General features: G+C 38.7%; 1 protein-coding gene and 1 pseudogene across 1 annotated transcript; one reads left to right on the forward strand and one right to left on the reverse strand.

The window, feature by feature from the left end:
• Nucleotides 1-793: 793 nt before the first annotated feature.
• LOC132181192 (GDP-mannose transporter GONST3-like) lies at nt 794-3,438 on the reverse strand (annotated as a pseudogene).
• Nucleotides 3,439-7,113: 3,675 nt separating this feature from the next.
• Nucleotides 7,114-8,584, forward strand: TIP5;1 (tonoplast intrinsic protein 5;1). Its single transcript, XM_059596667.2, has 3 exons — nt 7,114-7,243; nt 7,329-7,579; nt 8,146-8,584. The coding sequence occupies exons 1-3, from the start codon at nt 7,114-7,116 to the stop codon at nt 8,506-8,508; spliced, it is 744 nt and encodes a 247-aa protein (XP_059452650.2). The 3' UTR covers nt 8,509-8,584.
• The last annotated feature ends 2,366 nt before the right edge of the window (nt 8,585-10,950 follow it).

Here is a 10,950-nt window from a genome sequence, read left to right on the forward strand (position 1 = left end):
GAAAATATAACTCTTCATTGACTAATTAAAAAAAAAAAAGACCAAAACGACAGTTTACTGAACCACGACACAAGTACCAATCAGCAACTGCTGACCCATGACGCATGTTTACTAGTCTTTATCCCCACGTACAATAACTAACAACATGTTGAAAATTAACTGGACTCGACCAACGGCTGGCTTATTGAGCCTGCCATGCATGTATGTGTTTATCCTTGGGCTCTACTGGAATGCCCTTTCATGACAAACCTACATGGAGACTGGAGAGGGACTTGAGTAACAAAAAAATCAAGTCCAAGGTGACAGCAAAGAGATTGCGAATTACAAGTCTGAAATTATGAAGAGAGACCAGTTTTGATAAGAATAAAACAACGATGTTGATTAACGTCCTATAAAATTGGATTTTAAGATCCATGAGAATTTTAGCAATCACTAAATTGAACCATGTTCACTCTATCTGATGGATGCATTCTAGAATGCCTTAATATCAAAATCAAAGGCAATACCACTGGGATTACAATGAAAAGAATGCAAGTATTACATCCGACCAGATATTCAAATTGGTTGTGCCAAACAGGTCCGCTGAAAGAATAAGTTCCATTATAGATGAAAATGAGTAGGAAAAGAGCCAATTCAACCCAGTCAGTCATGTCTGAACCTATCCTTAACCTGCATTCTGACAGTAGTATTCTTTCAGAAATGAACCTTCAAGGTCGATCAGATGACAAGTTGCCACCCTCAAGAATTTGCCAATCCTTTGGACCTAATAAATGAAATTTACACATAAGCCTTTTCATCTCCCTACTTCTGATTCAATAACTGCCTACTGATTACCGTTACTTTCTGAGTTGCATTGCATTTCAAGCAACTTTTGTTGTTCCCCGTCAGTCTCCTGTGCATTTACTTCTTGTGCATCTTTAGGCTTTTTGCTTGTAGACTGCTGATACATAACCCCGCCAAACATACAAATCAAAAGCCCCATTGTTCCCACAAATGTCGAATGATTGTCCCAAATGACCAAATTAATCACAACCGTTAATAGTTTGTTCACTATACCAAGAACAGTAAACCCGGTTGCAGAAATTGCCCTCCGGCAAGAAAACCCAAAGAAAGAGATTGATAAACCAAGCAAACATGATAACCCTACTGGCAAAACCACCTGGAAAGAGTACCAATCTGACTCATCCGTGATTTCATCCTTTATCTTCTTCAATTCACCCATTATAAGCAGCTCCAAAGGAAACAGTAGGAGAGCCTCAAGATTGTTGTACAATACGAGACCCCATGTATTCAAACCGATGGTCATGACTACATGCTTTATGTAAACGAAATCTATGGACATGCTTACCAGGTAAGCTAGAGCCCAGCTATAAGCCATGACTGTGAACTGGTAATCTGTTAGCACATAAAGCACACTCCCTCCAAAGATAGTGACAAGTGAGATCCATGTTCTAATTGACGGCCATGGCTGGCGCAAGAAGAGGGTCTCTCCTATTGCAACAAATATGGGAACTACTGAACGAAAGACAATGAATGTGTCAACATTGGCATGAAGAAGGAGCTCACTGTTGGTGAAAAGAGAAAGGTAGAATATAATTGCTGCAGGCAGGAAGCGCCACATGGTTAAAAGGTCAAGCCTGTCACGCTCAATGAAATTAAGCCATCCACAAATGAGGACCCCAGCTGTGCTTGTGAAGTACTGTAAAGCAGTTAATGCCCCGGGATAAGGAAATTTCATGACCGCCCATTTGTTGATGATGGAAAGCAAAGATGCAGATAGGCAGTAACCAGCTGCTATACCATAGACTGAGGCTTGCTGGAGTAGGACACCGTACCAGTTTGTTTGGATTTCACCAGATGGAGTAGGAGCTTCTGGACCTTTTTGGCTGGCACCAAATCTTAAATTCTCCACATCATTATTGTTATTAGACATCTGAAAGTGAATCAGAAGTTCCTGTTAGTCAACTTATAAGGGCTACAATTCTTATCACGGGATTTGGCTTCTGTCCTGTAGTTAAAACTACAACACATCTGTTGTAAAAAAATTGAAGGGTCCAGAATCCAGATTTTTTTAGGTTAACCTCGCCGATTTGCTACACTTAAAACTTATGAAGCATAAGCCTAGACGTGACGCTGTTTAAGTCTCTTTCAACCCCTACCACCTTCATACACAGATCATGGCTCATGTCGTTGCAAGAGCCATCTTTTTACACCCTTATCACAGTATTCCTGTTCAGTTGCCAACTTCTTCTTCTCCACAATCCCTTCTCTCAGCCAAACTCCCTCTACTTCCCCTTATTGTCTACTACTTCCACTCCACCTCCGGCCCTTCCACCACCCTCCCTCCAAGCCCTCTCTCCATTCCAATCTTTTGGAATCTGGCTGCAAATAAGAGTTCAACACCATGCCCTCGTGCTTCTTGTAGAAACTAAGCTCGAAGGATCGAACCCCAGCACGCTGCATGGAGTTGATGTCGCAAGGGTTGTGGAAGTTCTTGGACTCAACAAGGCGGCACACCCAGTTGAACTTAACCCCATTATAGACGTCCGAGATCTCTTTGTCGCTTTCCATGGTGATTGTAAAGTTGTGTTCTTTCTCGGACTTGCTGACCTTGAGTTTGTGCGTGTTGGGTGAGATTTTGCTGCCCAAGTAAATCTCCGTGGCCTTTCATTTGGTTGCTGACGAGGCAGTCAAACTCGTCGATAACAACCTTGGACGAGAGGCGATTGAAGAAGCTTCGGATGCCAAAGAAGAGGTAGTCTTGGATTTAAAATTAGCACCTAAACTACGGCCTTTTGGCCACCATGGCTCAAACCTACGGCCCCTTGTTCTTCCTCAAGCTTGGCTTCAAAAAATTAGCCATGGTGTGACTTGGTGTCCAACCCCGAGCTCGCCAGCCGAGTCCTCCACACACAGGGTGTTGAGTTTGAATCCTTCCCATGTAACGTTGTCTTCGATATATTCACTGGCAATGGACAGGACATGGTGTTCACAGTCTATGGCGATCATTGACAGAAGATGCGCCACATCATGACACTGTCGTTTTTCACCAACAAATTCGTGCACAGCTACGGTGATATGTGGGAGGAAGAGATGGACCTGGTGGTTCATGAACTAAAGAGAGATGAGAGGGTGAGGACGAAGGGACTGGTTATTAGGAAGCGCTTGCCATTGATGCTGTACAATATCATGTACGTACCCAAAACGAGATGAACCATGATCTGTGTGAAGGGGGTAGGGGTTGAAAGAGACTTAAACGACGTCAAGTCTAGGCTTATGCTTCATAAGTTTTAAGTGTAGTAAAACCACAAGTTTAACCCAAAACAATATGAACCCTTTTTTATAGCAGATGTGATATAGTTTAAGTACAACATAGAAGCCGGATCCCTTATCATCGGTTCTAAAGGATGAATTGTTTACATCTCTAAAGGACATCATTCTAAAACATTAGACTCCATATGCAGAAGAATCCATATCAAAGTTGAAAACATAAATGAGCCAACTTCTCTTCTTAGGAGTAACAAATAGTACAGGCCATAAATTAATTAGGCAACAGAAAGATGGAATACGTGCTCGACGAACCTCACTCTAAGGAATTCAAATATAAACCATATCAATAAGACCATTCACATTCACATAACTCTATTCAAAGGTGCCTAGGAAATAGGAAACCACACTGATTTTAGTATAAGTAGTCTGTAAGTAGGAAGCAACAAAAAGGAGAAGGCCATAGGACTTAGCATGAAAAGTTACATTTGTTGACTACATTTGTTGATTACAAAGAGGCATCTCGAAAGAGAAAATAACAAGAATATAAGATCTTGAGTTATATATTGAATTTGAGGGTAGGAATCAGAATTCGGATTCAAGACTGAAACAAATGCAGCCTCCGTGAACCCTCAATCTTTATTCACGATTTTTATGGGCTTGCTTAATTCGACCCGAGTCGGACTTATACATGTGCAATTTCAACAGAACATTGAGAAGAAATTCACGCAAAAATAAGGCCAATTAAATATACTACAATGTGAAAATGAAACAAATTAAATAAAAAGATTCAAAGAAAACAAGCTACACCTACAACCAACTGTTGGAGCTTCCACCTAAAAGAATTATATAGACATCCACCTTTGTTCGGTTGCAGAGAAACTTAAAGAAAGTGAAAGAAAATAAAAATATTAAGCACTAAGTTTATCACATTTTGCTTTCACGGTTACCTGTGGGTTGTAGCTAGAAATTTGACTGAGATCTGCAGCCGGCTTGTTTGGCAGTCGATTCGCTCGATATTGAGGCCTCACGGAGCACTGAAGTGGTGAGAAAGGGAACGGTTTTTTTCTCGGTGGGACTGGTTTAAGCGAAGCTATTAAGTGCCTATACGCTCTAGCTAGTCAAGGAAGCTGACCCCTTCTAATTTTTATTTTTATTTATTTATTTTTTTTTTTGGGATAAATACAAAATCAGTTAAAGTGGTTAGCCTAAATTTCATGCGAGAAATGACACTTGGCACTTATTATAATAAATTGGAAGAGATTTCTTCCAAACTGATTTAGAAGAAATAAATCGGTCCCTATTGTGGTGGATACTTTTTCGCACCACTTGATATCGGTTGATATGTAGTTTACAAACAATTTTCTATATTAGTACGTTAAATGAGCGTAATAAATGAGTGTCAATAATATATTATTCTAGATGAGTAAAAAAAATGTTACATACTACACTCCATCCTATCTCATCCACTAGGTGACAATATCTATAAATTAGTTATTATTAAAAAAAAAAAAACACACACACACACAAATGCTAATAAGTCCTAGCATATCATTTTAGTATAGTGGGAATGTGATGAGAGTATAATATAGCAAAATTGTTTAAGTAATGTTACTCTTCACACATTTTATATTGGTTGACATAATATATTTTAAGTGACTTTTCATATCAGTTACTTAAAAAAAAAAAAAAAAAAAACTTAAAACATAATATTACTCTTTTATGAAAATTGACCCCATGATGATGAATGAGGAATTGAATTTCTAATTTTGTCAATTACATATTTAAGTTTTGGTGTTCGCGTTTTCCATGCAAATCCCATAAAAAGGTATCACATACTCTTTTTATAGATTAAAAAAGAAAAGAAAAGAGAAGATGAGCGGTAAAGACTGAGGAAAGAGGGTGACAATTAAGGAGGAAACCAGGATTTGAGATGAGTATGACAAAACTAAAAAATGGAGATCTTTAAAGGTACAAAATTAATTTTGGAAAATGGAACTTGTAAAAAACATAAAATTTAGGGAAAATTTTAAAGATTTTTTTAATTTTTTTTTGGAGGACTTCTGTTCCCCAAGGACAAGGGCAGTTCCCTATGGGGTGGTAATCCACCCATACCACTACCTTCTACACCTTCCAGTACCCCTGCATAGAGAAATGATGGGGACTAAAACTTCACCCCTATCTCCACCCTCTATGTGCCCTCCTCCTTTGTAAGATGGATCTCCACTTCCCATCACCCCCTTATCGAGAGGTGGAGGGCATATAGAGGGGCGGATCTCCAACCCCTTTATGCAGATGGAGGACGCAGAGAGTGGTGGTGGGGGTTGGAGATCCATCACCCACCACCCATATCTACCCCTTTATTTCCTTTAATGTTTTGGCATAATGGTTTATGTGGCATGGTTGAATTTTTTTTATTTTTTAAAGTGAATGGTTAATGTTCTCTAGATACATATGACGTCAAAGCATCTCTAGCAGCATTAGATATTTTACCAGTGAAAAACCACTATTCTATATTTTACCTACTCATTTTTCTATATAAACTCCAATAGCTTCTTTATTTCATTCTCTACTTTTCTTTAAATATTATTATTTAATCTTTTTAATTTTTTTTTCACTTTTCTCTCTCTCTCTCTCTCACTCCTTCTCGTTCTGCCTCAACCCAAATCCCCCATGGCCAACCTCTGCAATTATTTCTTCCCTCTCCTCTGTCTCCCTCCACACCACCACAACCCAAGAAAACTTTCAATTTTGGAGTTTAAACAACGCTGCCACAGAAGAAGAATTTGATACTAGAAGAAAGAAAAATTTGATACGATTGACCTATGGACCTATGGTGGATCTAAACCCCATCTGCAACGGTGGGTTTTGGTGCTCATGTTGGGAAATTTTTTGTTTGGATTTCGGATGATTTTAGGTGTGGTTAATTTGAAGCTATAAGCTGGATTTCAAATCTTTTGTTTGTTTTGGTGCTCATGCTGGGCATGGCTTATGTGCTTTCTCAGCAATGGACAGCTCTCTTGCTCGCAAACCATGTGGAATCAAAAGCTAATGCAACAAACATGAGAAAATCAAAAGCTTGGTCTTGAGGAATTGGGTCAGTCTCATGGGGTGTAAGTGAGGAAGAACGATTTGATACTAGAAGGAAATATGAGAGGAGGGGTTATTGTGTGGGTTTGTCCAGAAAACCAAGAATGCCTCGATGAGGAAGAGGAAGAGGGAGAGCGAGAGAGAAGAGAGAGAAAACAAATTAAAAAATATGAACATAGTGCTATAGTGAATAGCTTGATATTGTTATTATTGTAGTAAAAAAGTTAGAATAGCTCTTCTAGAGCTAATCTGTTGGAGCTGAAAAAAAGAATAATAATGTTTAAATGTAGCTAATATTGCTCTTTTACCTAATTACCTAATTGCTGAAGATGCTTTGACACATTTTTATTTAGTCTACGCAAAACTCACATCTGTAATTTTGGAGCAATTTCCCTTTGTTTTATAATAAAGAAGAGGGTAAAAACTAAGAAGGTGTGAAATTATATTTTGGCAGGGTGGGCTTGGTTAGTGGGCCTGGGTGGGTTTTCATGTGTTACCATTTACTTACCCGAACCCGGACGATTGTGCAGAGAGAAAATACAACCGTATAAACCAAATCCCGCGCTACGTGGCATAGCGGTTAATGTTTGAATTCCAAAGCCTTCGTGAAACGTCGTTGCAACCGAACCCCTCCTTCAAAGTCTGGAACTGCCCCAACTACGCATTATATATCATCAAACTTGTTTGATGCAAATTTTTTCTCACTCTGAAATCAAGTTCTTCGTATTCTTATTCAATGCAAAAAAAAAAAAAAAAATGGGTCCAACAATGCTAGCCGTCCGATTCCAACACTCTGTCACCCCCAATGCCCTTCGATCATATCTCGCGGAGTTTCTCTCCACATTCTTCTACGTCTTTGCGGTTGTGGGTTCCGCCATGTCATCGCGTGAGTCTTCTTAATATTCATAACAAAAATGGGATTTTTATTTGTTTTGTTAAGTGGTCGTTGTTGGATTTTTGTAATGTGGTAGGGAAGTTGATGCCTGATGTTTCCTCCAACGCATCCAGTTTGGTCGTGGTTGCCGTCACCAACGCCTTTGCATTGTCGTCGGCCGTGTATGTTGCGGCGAACATCTCCGGCGGGCATGTGAATCCGGCTGTCACTTTTGGAATGGCGGTCGGAGGTCACATTAGTGTCCCAACCGCTTTGTTTTACTGGGTTTCTCAGATGCTGGCCTCTATTATGGCTAGCCTTCTCTTGAAGATGACCGTTGTTGGACAGGTAAAAGAAACCTCTTACATTAATAGTCTTATATATATTAATATATTTGACAAGATGAAAAGCAACTTCAGATAATTTCACTTTTTGGTTCCTTTGTACGTTATTTTCATGAAAAACATAATGAATTGTTGATAATTTTTGACACGATTAGCAAATTTGACATAATACTAACACGAAATTAATGAGTTATGATTGAAGAGTTTGAATAAATGAGTCAAGTTAGGGTTGATTTATATAGTCTTATACTCATACTTCAATAGTCAATACAACCCTAACTCGACACGCAACATTTTTTGTTGACAATTGTTGATATGAACCCCAATACAAAATTAGCAAATTAGGGTTGAAAGGTCTAACATGTTAAATTAAATGGATAGGATTATGGTTGACTTATATAGTCTTATATTAATTATGCATCAACACGACACAAACCCGACACGTGAACCCTTGCTTGCATGATTTACGAAACTAGAAAATTTTATGTTGTGTATTGGGTGGAATTGAATAGAGTTGTTTGGCATAAAAATGTGAGAAGTTTTTGTAAAATAATATTATGAGTTGTGCAGCATGTTCCAACCTACACTATTGCTGAAGAAATGACTGGATTTGGAGCATCCTTGATGGAATGTATCCTAACGTTTGCTTTAGTCTACACTGTTTATGCTGCTGGAGACACCAGGCGTGGCACACTGGGAGCCATTGGACCCCTAGTAATTGGGTTCATAGCAGGAGCCAATGTGTTGGCAGCAGGGCCCTTCTCCGGCGGATCAATGAATCCGGCGTGCGCCTTTGGATCGGCTGTCACCGCCGGCAGTTTCAAGAATCAAGCAGTGTACTGGGTTGGACCCTTGATTGGTGCTGCAGCTGCAGGCCTTGTCTATGACAATGTGGTGTTCCCTTCTCATGCACCGGAGGAAGTTGGGGTGTAATTCAATGCGATCGATATTCTTACATTTGCTTGCCTTTTGTTTCAGTAAATTTGTATTTTATTATGCTCGATCTTCAACTGAATGCCATGATATTTGCATTTCAATTTTTTTAAATCGTTTTTAAGATAGTAATGCATTAACAATATTAAAATCTTCTCAGGATCAACAAATCCAAGGTAAAACTCAACCCGCAAATGACATACTTGCACTTTGGATCCAAAATGGTCCAATCAACATAATATATATTTGTACTATATAGTACAAATTATTTAGTATAGCATCTATAATTAATATTATTCCACAATAAAAAAACATCTTTGAAACAATAGACAATTGAGAAATTCCATGTAATAAATCCGAGCATTGTAGATTGCTCTAAAAAGCTTCCGATTGAATCTGAAATAGACATATTGTAAGTGTAAAATGCAGTTCAATAAATAAAGTGCATAGCGAAAAGTGTGGAAAACATGCTTTAAGGCAAGTAAATAGAAAGTTAATTGCATGACAATTGTGTTCAAATTACAAAATAAGCAATAAGGGTAATTATTTTTTTTCCACATCAACTATAACGCATTGTCACTTTGCTCCCATGAACTGACAACCCTACTACGAGCAAAAGTAGGATAGAAAATTTCAAGATGGCATGTAGGACGCACATGACGGGTTGTTCGTCTGAATTAGAATTAAAGTCTTTAACTGATGGAAGAGAAGGTTTTGGGCACAAAATAGTAGTTTGATAGGGTCAGTAGGGTTGCCAGTTCATGGAAGCAAAGTAACAATGCGTTGTAGTTAATGGAGGAACATATGGGATAAAAATTTTCAAAATGGCATGTGGAGCACACGTGACGGGTTGACCGTCTGAATTAACGCCTTTGATTGACGGAATGGGGGTTTTGAGCAAAAAAATGGTAGTTTGATAGGGTTGGGCATTGGGTTGTCAGTTCAGAGGAGTAAAGTGATAATGCGTTGTAGTTGATGAGGGGAAAATTTTTACCCTTAAGCAATATATATATATAATCCTATCACTAGCATTTTCAATGTTAAAAATTTTATACAAAGCTATTCACAATATTCATTTATTGGGGAAACTACAATGCCTTGACACTTTCCCCCCATGAACTACCAACTACAATACCCGACCCCATCAAACTACTATTTTCTAGCCAAAGGCCCCATTCCGTTAATTAGTCAAAGATGTTAAAATAGACGATCAATGCCAGTCAACACCTTTTAATTTTTTTCCTTCCACTTTTGCCATCACTTCAGTTGAATGGACCATAATCGACAACGTATAGGTTAAAACAATTTGAAAAAAAAAAAAAAAAAAAAAAAGGAACACTCACTCCTCGTCTCCCTCTAGCAGACGTCCTTTTTTTTTTTTCTCTCTCTCTCCTCTCTCTGCATTGCAGGGATATTAATCAAAAATCCTGCCACAATTAATCAGATAATAATGCAAAAAAGAGAAAAAGTCAAAAACCCACACAATGCCGGCAAGGTTATAATGACAAGCATGGCAGAATAGAGAAATCAAAAGTGCGTGAAATCTGCAACTTCAAACGGTAACAACTCCGTTATTTTCTTCCACCACTTCACAACCAGAGCTTTCTAGGGTGGTAAATGGTTGTCCCACTTTACAACTCTATAATTCTTCCACCACCTCACAACTACTAATTAAACAACGTAATACTTTTTTAAGGATTTTTTTCTTCTTTTTTAATGGTTTGGGCATTGGAATTGTTTTTGAATCTGAGTCTCTGTGTGGGTTCTTGTTTGTTCCCATGTAAAATGAACCAAATGGGTCAACTGGGTTTTGTCCCAAATGTTTGATTTCTTCTTCTTTAGCTCCGATTTAGAAACCCTATTCCCCAAAGATTTGGTACCAGAGGGCTAGGGCTTGGGGATAAGCTTGATTCTTGAATCTGGGTGTTTGTGATTCTTGTTTGAATAGGAAGCAAATATCATGTTTGAACATAAAGAAAGTTACGAGCTTGGGGTGTGGCGGCGAGCCACCTCCCGGCCACTTCTGGGGGTGGCCGCGCGCCACCCCCGTGGGTTGGGGGTGGAGGCGAGCCACCCCGGCCACTTCTGGGGGTGGCTTGTTGGCCACTTCTGGGGGTGGCTTGTTGGCCACCCCCAGCCACCCCCTATTTTTTAAAAAATTAATTTATAAATTTTATATATTTATATTTTTTGTTTGAATTTTTTATTTTGAGGTAGTACTGTCTTTTAATAAGATTTAACATTTAAAAGATAATATTTCATCCAATTTAACGAGTTTGACTGACGGAATTAGGGGTTTTGAGAAGAAAATTGTAGTCTGATGGGTCAGGAAGTAAAGTTGGCAGTTCATGGGGGAAAATTGACAATGCGTAGTAGTTAATGGGGAAAAAATGTAATTACCCCAAGAAAAAATTAATTATTATTATTATTTTAAGAAAGGGG

The sequence above is a fragment of the Corylus avellana genome, chromosome 5 (genome assembly GCF_965113065.1).
Source record: "Corylus avellana chromosome 5, dhCorAvel1.hap1.2, whole genome shotgun sequence".
Classification (NCBI taxonomy): domain Eukaryota; kingdom Viridiplantae; phylum Streptophyta; class Magnoliopsida; order Fagales; family Betulaceae; genus Corylus; species Corylus avellana.